The 19,700-nt window shown below is 35.4% G+C and overlaps 1 protein-coding gene across 11 annotated transcripts in view; it reads left to right on the forward strand.

Moving 5' to 3' along the window:
- LOC126965935 (dual 3',5'-cyclic-AMP and -GMP phosphodiesterase 11-like) overlaps window positions 1–19,700 on the forward strand; it is a 282,867-nt gene that overhangs the window by 165,627 nt on the left and 97,540 nt on the right. For all 11 annotated transcript variants that reach the window (XM_050809740.1, XM_050809742.1, XM_050809741.1 and 8 more), the window contains 3 exons: window positions 1,703–1,844; window positions 8,144–8,260; window positions 10,838–11,012. In XM_050809740.1, the coding sequence (XP_050665697.1) occupies window positions 1,753–1,844; window positions 8,144–8,260; window positions 10,838–11,012 (384 nt within the window). In that variant the 5' untranslated portion in view covers window positions 1,703–1,752. The remainder of the gene's footprint in view (window positions 1–1,702; window positions 1,845–8,143; window positions 8,261–10,837; window positions 11,013–19,700) is intronic.

Consider the following 19,700-nt stretch of genomic DNA (forward strand, 5'->3'; position numbering starts at 1 on the left):
AGTCTACAAATGTTAATTTCTCATTATTTAAATTATTGTTTGACACATTTGAAGGGCAAAATTGACGCATTTGGTTTTATTTTTATTAAGTAACTTACCCTTACTTAATCAAATCGCTAAATATTATAAAAAAAAGTCCTCCACCAAGTCTGTCTGTCTGTTGACGATAAACTCAAAAACTACTGCACCCATTTTCACGATGTATTCACACTGTCCAATAGGATAGCGTGGTTCTCGAGAAAGGTTTTAGTATATAATTTGTTAAGTTTTTGTATATATTTACGAAATTTGTTGGAGATATCGGAAGAAAATGCCTGTCTGAGACCTTTTAACGAAAATGCTTTCTTTTGAGATATAACAAAATAATGTATGGTGGAATTGTGTATTAAGATCCATAAGACCTATATAAGTATTGGTCTACAGAAAAGTCTGCGATGGCATATATCTGTCTCTTAAAGATAACATATTTACAAATTATTTCGGGTTAATGTAATAGTTATTTATGCAACTGTTGTGCAATAAGGGGTATTAAAACACGAATGTGGATTTGATAATAGTATCACATGAGTGTTTTAATACCTAATTATCAACAGTTGCATACAAGACTTTATCTAAACCCACAATTTGAATCCTCTAAAAGTTTCTGGAACAGTTCGCTTACTGCTAACATTAAAACACTAGTCCTAGTAGTAACCTAATATCATTCATTACTGATTATATACAAATAAACTAAGTATTAATGAAACAATTATTTATTTTAGTAGTAATTTACATTTTGTATAGTGCAATAATTAAAATTCATTCGAATATAATGTTCTTCTGCAGCTTTTAAAATGAATCACTCATTTTTTGTAAACAAAACAATAAAATATCGAAGAAAAATGGCGGGGATTCGAATAACCTACTTTTTTTACGGCGCGCAACGTTCTGGGAGTGTGGAGCGCGCGTAAACGAAAATGTTCTTTTTTTGAAATTCATACAGATACCACGCATCGAGCAATAAGAATGTGGCTGTATGTTGAAACTCTGCGCATGACGGGATAAAAAAAACATAGGAGTGTTGTTATGAAATTCAGTACAACTAACAACACTCTTTTGGATGATGTAATGGTTATTAGAACATTGGGTGTTTTAATGTTGGCAATAAGCTAACTGTTTCAGAATCTTTAATAGAGGATTTAAAGCATGGGTGTAGATAAAAGCCGTTTGCACACCTGTATGTATGTTTGTTTAAAACCGACTCATTTGGGCGCGATTTTGACCCATTCTAAACGGCTAGATTTCGTTCAAACTTCGTACATTTATTGAGAACCGATGACAATACATTAATTAGATAAAATTATTCCATTTTCAATTTGCTAAATAAGATTTTTGTTAATTCATATAATTTACATCTATCGTTTTGGCAGGAATTGATATTAATATAAAATTTTAAAAAGCGTGTTTTTTAGTTTTTTTTTAACTACTATTTATCATTTAATAATTTAAAGAAACCTTAAAATCTTACTGACAATACGTGTAAATGTCTCGCAAGCTAGGATACACCCATGCTTTGCGAACGGTAAGGATTTTTGGTTTCAAAAAGCGAGTAATAGCTTTAACCTCGAGCAGGATGTGTTCCAGTGACCTTCCGGCCGATTTATTTGTTATGTTTCTTGTAAGTGAGCGACTGCAGTACTGAATGTGTTCTCTGTTGTTGCAGGTCTTCAGCTGCGGAGTATAGAAGAACCGCCAGGTGGCGCGGGCGGGGGCATGCCCGCGCCAACCTGTTACGACGCGCAGTGTGCTCGCACAGAAGCCTGGCTCGACGAGAACCAGGAGTTCGTCCATGATTATTTTTTAAGGTCAGTTATATTACTTGTTATTATATTTAGGTCGTACAAATAAAACGTCTTAACGTCGAAACGTCTTCATAATAAGCGCTTTAATAGAATTTACAGTTACTTCTCATATTACTTCAGTTAATGTACGGATATGGTATTAGAAGGCAACCATACTGGGCAACTATTGAACATCCACTGGCTTACTGATCGTTTGTGTTAAACGCGTTACTGATCAAAGAGGAGGTTAAGTTGTCAGGAGGCAGATTAGAGAGAACCAACATTGTCTATGGAATTAAAGTAAAGTAGACTTATGGTTTTAATATTTGTAACATTATTTAGATGATTTTGTTAGGTAGTATCAAAGAGGATGCAAATACTACTTAATGAGAGGCGGCGATGACTGCCTTAGAAAAAATTGAAATTTATTTTAGTATGAAATGTGCAGACATTTGACATAAGTTTGAAATTGTAGTAATTACAGTATCGCGATTGGCCACAATGTATAATCTGGCTAAGTTTGAAAGCGAACAGTTGCTTATAACGTAGTGGATTGCGTCTATCTCCTTTTTTTTACAAGATTATAGTTGTCATCTGCCAATGACTGCACGTTTCATGCAATCGTGTGAATCACTTTTTTATTAGAGAGTTTCGTTACCTGGATAGTATTAAAATATAATACAATTAGTCCCAACTATGAACCTTATTACCCAGTATACCCCTAATACATACTGATCCCTATATTTTTTAATGAAAACAATTGAGTCCACCAAGGGCGCGGCGTACTGAATGCTCATTGGCCAGTCAATAATCTTAACATATTAATAAAAAATAGTGACAGTACTGGTTCACGTGAAAGCATATATGATCTCTGTTCTTATCTTGATTCTGTTATCTGAAAGCATCCACTCTTTACTGGGCCTCTATGGCCTAATATAACCCATACCTTATAAACATAGATGGTCTGACCGAAACATAAAAATTGTTAATATTTTTGTAACTTTATTAATTTAATCACTTCCGCCGTCTAGGAAACAGTTGAATAGAGAAGAAACGGTGCAATTAAAACGCATAACGTACTTCTATTTGACCCCGATAACACTAAACTGGGCCCGTGACCCTGATACATACAGGTGTGGTGGCAGTACTGCAACGGACAAACACTGCAAATACAATTAGTTCTACTTTTATGTCAATAACCTATTAACATACCACGGTATTATTCTAGTTATGTACAAAGATATGATAGTGAAATCTATTGAATTTCACTCCAGAGCATCTTTCTCCATCATACACTATATTAACGCGTTGTTTCGCCTCCTTTCTGAATAATCCGAAAATGGTCCATTTCGAGCTGCCAAACATAAACGACATCAAATAATTTTTTTTGTGACAAAAAGGGACGACACGAGCAGGACATTCATTCTGATGGTAATTGATGCGCCCTGCCCGTAGTGCTGCTAAAAATTCTTGAAAAGCCCAAAAATTCTGAGCGGCACTACAATTGCGGTCGTCACCTTGAGACATAAGATGTTAAGTCTCATTTGCCTAGTAATTTCACTAGCTACGGCGCCCTTCAGACTGAAACAAAGTAATGTTTACACATTACTGCTTCACGGCAGAAATAGGCGCCGTTGTGGTACCTACCCATAATCTTGCTGGCATCCTGCGCAAAGGAGCCTCCTACTGGTAACATCTTTATTTTCCAATCAAATCAAATCATAAATTTACTATTCGGTATTTAATCAAGATTCACATGCTGTGAAACATTCAGACGGACTAGAAAAAATGCCCTACTGTAAAAAGTTCAGTCGCATGGTCCAAAGTCCGAGAATTCTCATTTTTGAGACATTTCATGAACAAATTATAAGATAATTCATACGATACAGACGAAAATATCTTAATTTTTTTATTACATTTTAATATAATTACTGTCTAGACAGGTTTCGTAGAATATTGATTATAATTATCAAATGTTTTTTTTTATGAAAATAAGGGACGAGATGAGCAGGACGTTTAGCTGATGGTAATTGATACGACCTGCCCATTACAATGCAGTGCCGCTCAGGATTCTTGAAAATATCAAAAATTCTGAGTGGCACTACAATGGCTCTTGTCTCCTGGTCACATAAGATGTAACACAGTAACGCTTACACATTACTGCTTCACGGCAGAATCAGGCGCTGTTGTGGTACCCATAATTTAGCCGGTATCCTATGCAAAGGAGCCTCGCACTGGTAATATAATTTCGGCCCAATATAGAATTAAAACAAACTGCAATTTCTTGTATGGATTAAAGATACGTGCTTCGCTCGACTTTTGCCAATCGGATTGCCCAGCTGTGATCGCTGTACGTCAGTGGTTGTAGGTACATTGTACACCACCAGATACCGAAATTAAAAATAGGGCAAGTCTAAAATCCTCAACATGGGTTCCGTATCGATGGAAAGAAAAAATTAACAAAAAAAAACGTCTTCAAAAACACTATTTCAACACAATAGATACAATGTGCACTAAAAAGTACATAAATAATTGCGAATTTTTATACAATCTAATTAATTAATATAATTCTAGTGCCGATTATTGTTATTATTACCAGCTTTCAAATAAAAAAAGAATTATCGGAAGTACTGACCGGAAGAATCGGTTCACCCTGTCGAAAGTACTGACATAAAACACATACCGACGAATTGAGAACCTCCTCCTTTTTTGAAGTCGGTTAACAAAAACAGAGTTTGCATAATATAATAATTGTAGTTTAACAGTAAGTTCATGGTACGCTTTAAATTTATGACTTTGTGATATTTTAATTGTTCACAGAATTTTCACGTGGTACATATGACATGAAAACCCATAAGGATTGTTGTGCGATTGTCACGAATCGACCAAACCATAGTTTTACCAAGACGTAGAGATTATGGCAAATTATCAATTTTCATACATTGGGCAAATTTATGAAATATGTTAATTTAGTTATATTTCATAATATTAGAACTTTTTTATGAAAATAAGGGACGAGCAGGACGTTCAGCAGATGGTAATTGATACGCCCTGGCCATTACAATGCAGTGCCGCTAAGGATTTTTGAAAAACCCCAAAAATTCTGAATGGCACTACAACTGCGCTCGTCACCTTGAGACGTAAGATGTTGAGTCTCATTTGCCCAGTAATTTTAGCTTTTAACTGTCCTTGCCTTACTTACAATAGTAAATACGTGCACCCCATACATATGGGCTAGATATATAAAGTACTAGCGGACCGAACAGTCGTTGCCCTACACATTGTACACACGTCTTAAGTTTGAAAAATCGGTGCAGCCGTATAGGAGGAGTTCACTAACATACACATGGGTAGTAGAATTATTTATGGACTGAATTGAGAATCTAAACCATTCTCTTATTCACTGGAACTCACAAAAAATCATCAAAATCGGTCCGGCTTTTTAAGAGGTAGTTCAGTGACAAGCACACGCACACAAGAAATTTATAAAATATACAAAGTATTATATAAGAAATGTAAATCAAATCAAAATCACTTTAGTCATGTAGGTCACGGAAATGACACTTATGTATGTCAAAAAAAATTCTAATTGAATCAACTGCTACTTCGTAAAGGGTTGAGCTTATGAGAAGAAGCAAGAAACTCATTGCCACTCTTTTAAATCAAAAATAAAATTATACGAAGTCATGATATTTCAATAGAGATTACTTTATGGAGTGCAGTTTAGTCCAACTTGAGAGAATTTATAGTTTTTATTTCGATTTGAGACCCATAATTATTTTTATTTCACATATTTGCTTTGTACGCACATATTTTCTATAAAATAATTTATTGACGCACCGTTTGACAGGTCTTCTGTGAAACAATTTCGTTATAACAACAAGGAGCATATTTTACGAAATAATTCTTGGTATAATGAAATATTATTGAAACATTCATAAAAAACAGTATTTTATATATTAGATGTACCGAACAACGTATGTCATGTCAGCTAGTAACATATTTTTTTTATTATTAGCTAGTAACAGATTGCCCTGAGCAATAGGTTATAAAGTACATTTACGTTATTATAATAAAGTTATTACAACCAACGGATTCTGTACTTTTCCGGCCTGGAGCGGTATTCGCCGCACTCGTCGTCTATTGGACACTTTATGAGATTGTCTAGCTGCGATGGCTTGAGAAGTTAATTCATTCATTTCCTTATTGCATTCTTTGTTTACCGGAGCTTGTCTGCTTGCAATCAAAGCTCTGGGCGTATTGCATTTCACTTTATTAACTGAGATATTAAAATCTTCATTCGGATATTCTACGAGGTATGCAAGTAAATTCTTGACTTGGTAATTGTATAAGATATTTTAGGAAATTTACTATAATGGAGACATATGCTAAGGATGCGTTTTTATCTTGGTGTTTCCATCTATCATTACTACAACTCTTGCTACAAAAGTCGACGGGTTAAAGGTAAAAAACGGTTTATCTCGATTTTCGGTAAAACTATAAGTCCTATGGAAAAAAGTTGAATAGCAAAGTTGTAGGTAATTAAAATGATTTACAACTTTTGTATATAAACTTTTATCACATAATCTCAATATTTATGTGATAAGTTGAAATAACCAAGTTAAATTTTTAGGTTTTGTTTTTTCTTTTACAAAAAAAATTCATGAAATTTGGTAAAAACTTTTTTGATTTGAATTATTTATTTTCTCACCTTATATTGAATTTATATCGAAAAACACCCTAATTTTCTATCGAAAATCATCACGTCAAAATATCAGCATTTATAAAAATATCGTTGGGCTTTTTGTTCGTTGAAATCTCTACTTTCTGATTATGTAAATAGTACGGTAAATGAAGAAATCTCGAATCTGATATTTTTTTTTAATCATTAATGTACATGTACCATTTTGAGCTATTATTTTTGGTAAAACCATTTTCAGAGGCTTCAGCCCTGGTCTATAAACTGTTATTTAAGTGAAGACTTGCAGAGCCTGATTTGTATGGTATTAAATGAAACCGAGCCGGCACTGAAGTTCAAGTAAAGAGAACTGGTGTCAGAAAATGATCCAATTGAAAGTCCAAAAAATTTGTGAAAAGCCAAGCTTCAGTTAAGAGTATTCGTTTCATATATTAGTTACCACATACCTGTTCTTTGGTTGTAATGTGTAAATTAAACTTAATTGACACGTATGAGTTAGGCACGCGAATGTTCCATCCCAGCATACTTCACAAAGTTAAGTAAAGGCCAGCCAAGTATGTGGAATGTTTAGTTAGTTAAGTTGTAAACATGCGTCAGTTACCAAGTTTTACAGTATTGAGACACAGTTTACATATTATTAATATAATATTTCCATAGTTTTTACTTACTGAGGAAAATATATTAATAACATTGATTAAAATACTTATTTATTATGCCTAAAGTTTGCGAAAAGATAATGTGCAATTCAAATTATTATGGTGCAACTATCGTCTAAAATTTACTAATTGTTTTTATTAAACAATTTGGATGAAACGTTAACACCTAATAGTTAAAGTCCTACTTAATTTTCGATCGAAAATGCTTTGACGACGTTTACAATTTCTACCTCAGATTTATGGGCTCAGTTTCTAACTTTAGTACCAATAGTTACAGCATCTGATATATCTGACACAGCAACGGTCTTGGAGATGTGTTACGAAAATATTCTTCATTATTTATTTTTAATTTTACTTAAAATAGTAGTAATAACACATGGTATTTTCTTTGATTACGGCGAGTGTTACACATTTAAATAAAACACTTAAAAGATTTATACGCATTTTTCATCCGTCTACAGCAAATACCACCTCCGAGGCAATAAATGGCGCTAAACTTCATAATGACAACTATGACAAATACTATCTTTGACTCATTTCATCTGCAGTCCCCCTGAAAACGAGATCTGAAAAGGTCTACTAAACTAATAAAATAAAAATGTAACTTTTACGCAAAAATCTAATGTAAAAGCAGTTGATATTACACGCGTTTTAATCCATTAAAAGTGTTTTATTTAAGTAATAACACATTTCACATGTATCTATATATCTGTTTTGGTAATTATCTGTTTGTCGGAGACGTTTAAATTGTATGATATGGTGTATCAGTCATGTCGGGAGACCGTGTATTCTTCATTTCGACTACCCGGATTGTATTTAACTCAATCATCGTCTTCCTTGTTTATGTCTCTGTTTGTTCGTGTGCCCTCATCTCCGCGTGGTTTCTCGGTCAAGCATCTCAACTGCCGCCAAACAGATCCACAAACATCGTGTAGTCTTTTGTAAAGTTGAGTGTTATTTGTGTACAGGAAAGCGACACGTCAAGTGGTGGATGCGTGGCTGGTGTCACATGCGACGCCACCCAGCGCCGAGCTCGCGTCTCCATCCCGAGCTGGCTCCGGCTCTGGGGCGACTACACCCGTCAGGTAATGTTCATACTCTTCTATATACGATAAGTTCAAACAGTAAGTGGTTTCACTTATTTCTAAACTTTTCAGTCAATTATTTCCAATTTTCCCAACAAAAGTTAACTAGTAGAAGGCTCTTTTGGAAGCCTGAACACTTACGCTAACGGAGTTGATCAAACTACTTGTAGATCTAGAGAGCGAAAGATCCTACGTAAGATAATAGGCCCCATCCTGTCTGAAAATGGGGTATGGAGAGTCAAAAAGAACGCCAATCGTCTCCGCTGGCTCGGCCACGTAGAACGCATGGGAGAGAATCGTGGACTGAGAAAAGCATACTCGGGACTTGTATGGCGACGCCCAGTAGGTCGCCCTAAGTAAAGGTGGAAAAACCGTTTTACGGTTAGTTATTTATTTAAACTCTATTTTTTCACTAATTATATCTATACTATTCTTCAACCCCATCGAGCATTCCACTCTGCAATCCAATCAATACATTAAAAAAAGATCTTGGTTAGAAAAAAATAGAAAATATTTTATTTTCATTTCAATGATAGTTGACACTTATTTATGGATATCAACGCGAGCGAAGCCGACATTAAGGCGAAGAGTAAGCAGAAAACACGCAAACATGGTGTTTTTAGACAAGTTTTGTGGTGAAAGTATAGCATTTCGAGCTATGAACACTACTTAATCCTGTTACACATATCCTTAAGTCTTATTTGTAGGTTGCTAATGCTTGCTGTTGGTTATAGTTTACACTGCCGAGACTTTTTGAACTACCACTTTTCTTTGAAGTTAAACAAGTTTTTTGGCATGGCGTGACGCATTTTTTTGGTACTTCTCTCAGAAAAGTTATTCTTATAGATTGTACTTTTTTGTGTAGGTGAAATATATTCAGATTAGTAGTGAATAACGAGGATTGTAAGCATATAAACTGTTTTCCACGCAAGAATTTTGAAAATATTGGCTTTGTTACATAGCTGGCGGACCGACAGCCGTGAACTCATATCGCTCAAGGTCGCTGGCATTTAGTGTCGCCTTAAAGGATAGTTTCGGTAGGAGTAATGGACGGTTAATATTAGTTTACCTATTTAAATTTATCAATATACGGTATTGTGGAAATCGTAAAAACACAGTCTGTGATAATTGCGACAGCCCTACACGCCTAGGGATGACACCGTGCACTTACCCGGCATGTCCGATAATATTGTAATGTGCGGATTATGCGGAATTTGAAGATTAATTAATGCGAACTAATTAGCAGAAGTCAACTCATGGGATTTCCCAATTATATATAAGCTAGTTAATGGACAGTGTTGGCAATTAGTCATAGCTTATCATTTAATTTAATTAGTTGGACAATTTGTATGATAATGTCTAATATAACCGTTTAAGCAGTGTCAACAAAGTGTTTATCTTCATCCTTTTGTCAAATGCCACGTCATAATGTTAAAATATGTTCGTAGCACATACATATTATTTTATTAATATTAAAGGTAAAGGTGTATTAAATTAAATTTTAAGTTATTTGATACTTTTCAGTTTTTGAAGTCGATTTTTTTAAACGTAGTTTATTTTTATTTTTTACTTTTTAGTGTCAGTTAATAATTATAATATATAATCAACCTGAATGAAAACTCCTAAAAAGCCGTACACAAAAAACAATTAAATCGTCGAGGTGTACAAAAATGTTCAGAAATGAAAACTACTGGGCCGAACTATGTAAAATTTTTATGGTACCAGTGAAAAATCTCAGACTAATCGGTGTACATCAATATTATGTCTTAGAAATAACTTAAGGCCATGGACGTATAATAATATCGCTTTAATTCTAAAACTGGAAATCTGAACACCTCCCAATTATTTTCGGCGATGCTCACATTCTACAAAGACGGTATCTTCAATACATAACATTATATCGAATATCTGAGATGCAAATTCGATTAAATACAATGAAAGATAAATACGCTTAGAAGTATATATATAATAATATATATTATATCATGTTATGTATAATAATCAAAAGAAATTATTAGTGGTCATGGACTATGCTTAAAATGGTTATTGTTAATAATTCAGATAATAAATTGTTAAATTATTCTAAACAAGTTGTAATTAGGCAGTAAACACTTTTTAAATAATGTGATATGTTATCTCATATTATGTGGCTCTACATAGTCAGCAAAGAGGATGAAAATACTACATAATAAGGGGACTGCCTATATAAATATTGAAATTTAGTTTAGTATGAAACTTGCAGTGATTTGACATAAGTTTGAAATAGTAGTAATTACAGTATGGCGATTGGCGACGAAGTATAATCCGGCTAAGTTTTAAAGCGAACAGTTGCTTAAAACGTAGTGGATTTCAGCTATCTTCGTTTTTTACAAAATTATAGCCGTCGTCTGTCAATCTATCAATGACTGCACGTTTTATACAATCGAGTGAATCGCATTTTGCTTAGAGTTTCGCTAGGCTGATTCTAGTAGGTTCGAGTCTGGTCAAAAAATGTAAAATGATTTTTAACCTAAATCTTGCTATTGTGTATTAACGTGGTTGTGGTGTTAAAATGAACTTAGCGTAACTTGTCCACAGGAAGATATCAGCACACGAGTTTGAACGCGGCGGTCTGTTGAAGCCTCTGGTCACTACTGTGGATGGGACCCCCACCTTCCTGGGTGACCAGCCACACGCGACCCCCTCCAGACCTCAGCGACGGTCGCGACACGAGCTCAAACAGTTGGACGAGAAGGAGCTTATATTTGAATTAGTAAGTTTGAACTTTGATCCCTTACACCATTTTTAATTTTTGATGATCATATTCAACTAATAACGCCTAAAGTAAGCCACTGTCGTAATATTCTCCGTAACGTGACGATTTTCGAGGAGATACTGATTATTCGATACTGTTACAAGCAGAATAATCACGGGTTCAACCACTTGGCACCCCCGATGCCTTTTACTGAAGTGTAACTGCAATTAATTACTATTAAGGTAAATCTAACTAATATACCTCTAATTTGAGCATTGAGAAAATTGGAAAATGACAATATTTTTTGCAACTTGAACATTCGTAAATCGTCATTATTTGCCCTCACTGTATATTATAACTAAGCTAAGTTTGACCAAGCACATTATCCAAGCAATGTTAGGCAGTAGGTTAACTTGCCTTCATTATAAAACTTTATAAATTGTGTCAGCTTGATGTGTTAACAAGCGCTACCAACGTCATGAACTGCCATAAGATATCCCAATTAATAATTACATTTATTAAACTACTTACTGTGTTAGTAATGTTATTTTATATAATTACCACTATAATAAGAAATAACTATGATAGCATATAATATTCAGATATTTAGTTAACTTGATTCGTGTTAAGTAAGTTGACACTACAGTAGTGCCAACTAACAGTTGGTAGCATCACTACGGTAGACTGTCGTGCCCTAAAAAAGCCAGAGCGCTAAGTTCGAGTAGACATTACTTATTGTGAATTCTAAGGGGTAACGCTGCCCAAATTGTATTGAGTCAGTTATTATAATAATTATTATTAGTAGAAACTTTAAAATACACATATATCAATTTTAATTGCGTTTAAATTACCAACCCCTTCTACAATTGTAAGATCCGCACTCCTTGGAGCCCGTGTATAAGAATTGAAACTACCACAGTTTCATTCATCATCAATTTATAGCAAATGATTACTACCGCAATTATTATTATACAACTCACTACTATTAAATCGCAGCACTGTTATTCGTTGCCTCGTCTCAATTCATCATTAAAATATTCGAATTGTATTATAAATAATGTGTCACGTGACCAGCAACGTCATTGCATGCCATCAGATACACTTACCATTCGACAAACGAGACCAGTTCGTTCATTTAGTATTATTTATTTCATTTTGCTGTAATAAATAAAAAAATCCTTCGAGTTACATTATTTAATACAGCCAAATACTCATCTCTCATATGCGATAAGCCGTTTTGACATGAAACAATTCCCCAATAAATACGAGACAAATTCATAAGTTATTACACAGATTTTGATAAAATTTATAACCTAAATATCCCAAGTACATAAAGGCGCCTGTAATTAATCGTAGCGTATCTTACAGTACAGTTAACATGTGTACCAATTTCGGCCTCTGAACCGGGAGGTCACTGATAATGGGGGTCCCCAGTTGATAATAATTATATGTAAACATATCGGTCGGCTCGGAATGTTGATACTTGTTTGGTTGTGCTTGTGTTGTGCATGTGTGCTGTGCGTACGGATGTGTCTACACTGTTCAGTGTGTGTGTAAGCCGTGCCGTATCGCTGTCTGGTTTAGTGCGTGTGTACTTTACTGACTTTGTTGATCTTGAGTCAGCGATCGTTTCATTATATAGTTTTCGTTTTGTTATATCGCAATCTTGTATTAACTACCTACATTAATAAGAATAAATTTGGAATGACACTTCTCAGAAGAAATGGATCAGGTGTAACGTTAGCAAACGCACATTTTTAATCAGATTTGGAACTCATTAAATAATTCTGAATCAAAAAAGTCATAATCTGTACAATCTTGAAGTTTTGAAAAATGGGTGCATCAGGGTTTCATGGCAGTTTTATAGTAAACCATCCAAGTTATAATTCAAGAGTCATAACTTTTAGTCTTCTATTGGCTGTCAGCGGGGTGAGCCTCGTGGTCCAGCAATATTTAGACTGGCCATTCATTCCGCCATCACAACTTATTGAAAAGGAGAAACCAACATACATACGGGTCACCTAATGGTATGTGACCACTGCAGCATATACTCACCACCACTAGAACAATCACAACCTACCTTATAAAGTGTGGAATAAACGGTATGTGTTCCAACTAACTTTGCCCGCGTCTTGGGCCTACCTATTAACATACCACGATGCTTGAGAACCAAAGTCACCGACATAGCCAAATGATCGCGAAACTGGAGTGGGCAGACCACATAGTACGACGGACAGCGGAAGACTCAGTGTTGGTAGGCCCCCCACAAGATGGACCGATAATCTGGTCAAGATTGCAGGAATACGTTGTATAAGGGCAACGCAGGACCCATCGTCCGTCGTGGAAATCTTTGGGGCAGGCATTTGTCCAGCAGTGGAAGTCTTCCGGCTGATGATGACCTTGCTTCCTTGAAGCTCCAAATTAAACTTTTAAAACATCAAAATAAATCCAATCAAAAGAAACAACAAGCCTTTAAACTCGTTTTTTATTATATCGGCAGCCACATCGGGCAGATCTTACGACCACTTGCAAAGCAATCAATATTGTTGCCATTGTATAATTTAAGGTTGTAAAAAATAAGAGTACCCTTTCCAATATTTTCATTATGTCACTTAATTTTATCCAATTCATGTAGCCTTACTAGAAATAACAAAATAACGTCCATTTAAAGCGAAGTTGTTTATAAAGTACCAGGGAATAATAAATCAAAGGATACATTCATGAAATAACAAATTAGCAATGTTGTTACTTCTGTTACGGTAGGCTTCAGATGTGAAGGATTTGTAGCTGTTTCATTTATTTTTCAGGCCGCGGGATTCGTTTTATACGATACTAGAAAATAAATTCAAATATTCTTATTCAGACTGAGCAATAATTTGATTTTTGGTATATTATACCTTAGATTTTGTTACTTGGATAGGTACTTCGTGAAAATAAAATAACGTTCTAAAGAATATAAGGTAACAAGGGCAAAAATAAATTATATTTTTCCAACATACAGTTCGTAAGTCGGTTTTAGTCTTAGATTAAGGATTGGTCTTCGCTGCGCTCCAACTAGATAAGACCGCACTCCGAACAGATCCTAAGAACAATAGCTTTTATTACGGCAACTATTAGATGCTTGTATGTATAATATAATAAAATACAAAATACTTATATATATAAGTATATATGTGTGTGTGTGTGTGTGTGTGTTACATTCACCGAGTGAATCTCCCTTATAAAAGTTTTTACTTCAAATATATTTTAACTTTATGAATGTTTATTAGCGGTCTTTCATTGTGCACGGGTTGGTTTGTGCTTCGAACACTGCAATTCAGTAAATCCCACATGTGTTCAATGGGATTGAGATCCGGACTGTTTGCAGGCCAGGGCCTCCTCTAGGGTTTCTCTGGTGGCCCTAGCTGTATGAGCGCGAGCATTATCGTGCATCAGATGGAATCTTGCGCCGATTCTCTGTGCATATGATGAGACCACTTGTGTGTGCTACATTCACCGAGCGAATCTCCCTTATAAAAGTTTTTACTTCAAATATATTTCAACTTTGTGATATTATAATAATGATGTATTGCATCTGACTGAAAAATAAAATAAATCTCATAACTATATTTACTGTATTACATTGAATTAAAACTACTGGCAGCATTTCTGCGTTGGATAGCTTGGCTGATCCGTTGTCCGAAATATCTGCCAGCGCTTGGGTTTCCAGTAGCCTTATTGAGGCGAGAAGATAGTACTTTGTATATTCTCCGCGCATCCGGGCCCCACGGGCCAAGTGTCTCGACACCAAACACCAATTCAATTATGTTGTGTCTCAACAATCTGCGACAAAATGTGTTATGTTTGAATGTTAATGTTATGTTATTGAATCAATGAATTTTGCTCGTGAGATGCGTCGCAGTAGTGGAAAATTAAATATATTGTACGTTGCAGTTTTCGCAGTGATAATAAAGGTGACATCAGTGTGAACAGCTGTTGTTCGTAATTGTTTTACACATTTTTCGCGTATGTTAATACGCCAAGGTCCTTGAAACAAGTTATGGCTGAGTATTGATTACTATGGCGTATTTTCACTATGGCGTATATTCACTATGGCGTATTGAGCCTTAAAATCTTTTTTTTTATTTATCCACGATCATTTATAATGTCCATCTAAATATGATAGTGTTTTATTTGTCTTAAGTTTTGTAAGTCCGTTTTTTAATAAACTGTTATTTCTTTCATGTTAAATTAAACATATTAAGAAATACTAACTTCGGACTATTCGGAGATTCCTCTCAGATTCCTTTTAGAGTTCTCTCTTAGGATCATGGTAAGTCCGGAGGTAAAGTCTACAGGGTACGTGTGTTTTGTGTTGCATAAATACTTGAACTCAGAAATGAAATATTATAAGTAGTACATAATCTGTAAATATAATGTGAATTTATTTAAATAAAACAAATCTTACAAATGTAGTTACAATACTATGATTACATTAAATTAAAACTATCATTACCGGAAGCAAATTCAAATTCAAATATTTTTATTCAAAATAGGATGTGACACACTTATTGAAAGTCAAAAAACTACCACCCATTCCAAAATGAATGCCTCAGGTCTGAGAAGAACGGGCGCAACAAACTCAACGGGCTTTTTTTTTCATCAAAAAATATGTTTACAAAGTACATCGTACAACTAAACTTATTATTTAATAGCCTGAGGACGGTCGCTCCATTCCCAATTTGTGGTATCATTCAGAAAGTCATTTATGGTATAGTTAGTTACCTTTACCACACAAACGATTTTTAACAATTCTTTTGAATAACGTAATACTTTTGTCTTGAACTTTTTCATTATAAGTTTGTTTGTTCCTGGTGTTAACATTATGGTTATGACAGTTTCTAGCAAATTCACTTATGTGCCTATGAACATACATTACATTATCAAGAAAATATTGAGAAGCAACAGTCAAGATGTTAATTTCTTTGAATTTTGCTCTCAATGATTCCTTCCTAGCGTACCAAGAATACTGGTGGCATTTCCAAGTTTGATAGCTAGGCTGATCCCTTGACCGAAATAGCTGTATCTGTAGTAAATTAAATTTTTTGAACGATGCGGGACTTGTACCCGCGACCGTTCGAGTGACGTATCGTTTATAATATCTTGTATGCTTTGTTCCACTCTCAGGTTGTGGCTTCATCTACAGGATCTACTTTACAGTTGATAACCTGCTCAACCGTCGATCATAAAATTTTATTTTCAGTTTTATTTGTTGAACCTAAGCAAGGTTTTCCCTTCGATAAATTAGCAGGCGAAATAACGATCGGGTAAATCTCGATATGATAGGCTTGCATCCCATAACAATCGAATCACAAATCATTCTATTGAGTGACCTAGAAGTGAAATTGTCACCCAGTACAGCGAGGACCCTGTTAACTAGTTGTTACTAAATGTCACGTGTCTGGGAATTTCCCCGAAAATTGTGTTGTACACCCGAGGGAAGGCTAAAGTGAACGCTTATCGAATCACGCCAGGATAAAAGGTTTACGTCCTCTCAGTACGTTCCTACGGCTACAGCTTGTACAAATACTTTTTAAAACTCAGGTTGTTCTATAAAAAGGCATAAAAGGCATTTATTTTCTCGAAATTGATACCTTTAAAATTTACTTTGATGTCATTTCTAAAATACTAGACACTACTACCACTTCGGAAACAAATGGCGCTCTGAGATTAAGAATAAGCGGCGCAGGAAACTCTACCAGCTTTCTTTTTTTTTGGGCTATTTTCTATTGTCATTGCTATTAAATAATCATAATCTAGTCCCACTAGGATCACTTAGATACTCAGCTGTGGAGTAGTAGGATTTACGACACAGTAATTTTTTAATAATACATTTAAATTTATTTATAGATAATTCCTAAACAGTGGCTGGGACTTTATTATGAAAGTGTATACATTTACCCTTAAAGCTATTATGTATCTTATGAAGCCTACTAGTATTAGTTACAAGAAATCCCTTATTTCTAGTGTTATCCAGTCATTCTGGCCCAAATTCAATTTGAACTCATTTTCATTGAGGCTCTTTGAGATCATTAGCGTTCGGCGTGTGGGTGGTACTGAACTTGTAAAGAGCCTCCTTACTTGATGAAGTAAATGAGTGATTGATGAATTTTATCTCTCAAGAGGTGTCATTTACAATTTTCCATTTAGATTTGAGATCGTTGTTTTTGAAACTTTAAATAATTAGTAGGTAGGTACGTTATTATTTATTTGTTGGTTATATTATTTGGTTATCTTTTAATACTTATAGTTAAGAGCCCATTTCTAGGATTATTTAAATAATTTATGTCGACGTGGCAACAGGATATTAATTAATTACTATGGTCGCTTGGTGTAGTCTTTGTCCTTCAAAGTTTGTTCCACGAAAATTAAAACTTTGTATGTTGAATTTATAAATATCTACACCTATACATTTAAATGACTGGGTGGTGATTCCTTATGAAAAAATTATGATGGGTTCCATGTTCTATCCCTGATTTTGTTTTTTATGAAAGTAAGGGACGAGACGAGCTTGACATTCAGCTGATGGTAATTGCTCATTAAAATGCAGTGCCGCTCAGGATTCTTGAAGAATCCCAAAAATTCTGAGCGGCACTACAACTGCGCTCGTCAGCTTGAGACGTAAGATGTTAAGTCTCATTTGCCCAGTAATTTCACCAACTACGGCGCCTTTCAGACCGAAACAAAGTAATGCTTACACATCACTGCTTCACGGCAGATAAAGGCGCCGTTGTGGTACCCATAATCAAGCTGTGCATTTCATTTTCGCTAAAAGCTAAAAGTGGAGGTAAACATGATTTGGAATAAACTTTACTCAATTTCATTAGGATACTGTTGCTCCAAACTATTTATTACAGTATAAACTGTTCAATACTTTGATCTCGGCGTGACTCGAGACTTTGTTGGCGCTGTTTCTAATCCCTCATTAATTTTATTTAGCATACGTCACCATTACTCAACCGTATTAGCATATTGTGTGCGACGGCATTCGTGTGTTCGGAGGTGAGTGGTGTTCATTGACTGCGCGCTTGTAGCTGTTCCGCATGTCTGATTCAATATTCATCAATGTTTAAACTCACATGCGATATATTACATCGCAGCGGGTCACCGGGTCCTGACATTTGGGTCTTTCTCGCAGCTTTCTTTGAAAAACGAGCATGTGGGAGACGTGTTCGTTTGTCGTGATGGAAAAAGAGGATTCTCAATAGCTCCATTACCGGCCTTTGACGTGGAAGTAAAGTCCAAGATTGAAGGTGTCGCATTGTTTCCGAAGTAGTTCCGGCACACGCAGATAAAAGTTTCTTTTGAAAAGCGTGGTTGTGGAATGCTAGATATCAACGTGATGTGAGTGAAATTTCGCATTTTGTTGTCCCGGTGTGGAATTCGGTTGCAGGACCTATGCGGTTAGAAATTGCAGAGGGACCCCGCATCTGTCCCAACGCCATAGAATCTAGCCGCTCTTCGTTGTATGCGGTCAAATGGAAAGAGCTTGTACTGGAGAGCTCCCGCCCAGAGGCGATAAAAGTACTTAATCTGACGCCGAATTTGTTCTCTATATAGTTGCAGTCGGTAACTTGCTATCTTGCCTTATTGCGTAAACAAGCTTTTTAGAGGCCATGCTTTCCTTCCAAGTAACTATGGAGCTGACATATAACATAAAAATCATATATTTCTTATCACTATTTTTACATAGCTTATTGTTTGAAGTGTTTTTTTTTTGAGAGGAGGAAATACTGTTACGTATACCGTTCCGGGGCGTAATATGTTGGACTCGAGTGTCCGCGTAAGAGGACGCCCCATACCGACTAAAACCTCCTCTGTGCTGTTAGCAGCCCTGGCTTTCACAGCGAAGTAGGACGTGGGCCGTGGAGTCCGCAAAGACTACGCAACAACAGTCGCGGGGCGTCTCCTAAGGAGACTCGAACCTCACACCGGCTGTGTGCTTGTGGGAAGGAGAGAGTTTTATCCTATGTATTAATTAAGTGCCTATCGCAATGGTAAGTGACGTGTACCGTAAGTGACGCCTGCCATACATAGCGGGAGTACCAAGTAGGTGAGTGTATCGCATCGTTGAATGTGTTCACTTATTGTCTGCTACAGGGAATATATATGTGTACCATACATGTATATCAAAATAATAAAAATGAAACAGATTATAAAGAATATTTAATTAATAGATACTAATTTACAAGCTCTGTGAGTCTTTGTCGTTAAAATAAAATCTTTCTAGCGAAGAATTAGAGATGAATATTGATCAGACAATAAGAAACATATGGCATTATCAGTCCTGTACGTATTAGTAGGCGAGTTCTCTCCGCCCAGTGCGTTCTCCGTACATGATGTGATTAAAGATTGTTTGTTGATGTATTACTGATGAGCTGTTGTTAATTTTGCGCATGACTTCAGATAATTTACAATTATGTAACAGCACGATCGCACCCAGCACGCTTCGGTTGAGTTTCTGGACTATTCTTGGGATTAAGGGTTCGGATTAAACAATTACTTTATCCACCTTTAAAACTCTAGTGGATTATTATAAAAACTTGGATTAGAAATCGACGCATATTTTTGCATTACATTTATTATTAAATCTTTAATACATTTTTAAATAATTCCCAGCTAACTTTACCAAAGTTATCTTGTTTAAGCTAGATACTATTATGTATT

This window comes from Leptidea sinapis, chromosome 9, assembly GCF_905404315.1.
Source record: "Leptidea sinapis chromosome 9, ilLepSina1.1, whole genome shotgun sequence".
NCBI lineage: Eukaryota > Metazoa > Arthropoda > Insecta > Lepidoptera > Pieridae > Leptidea > Leptidea sinapis.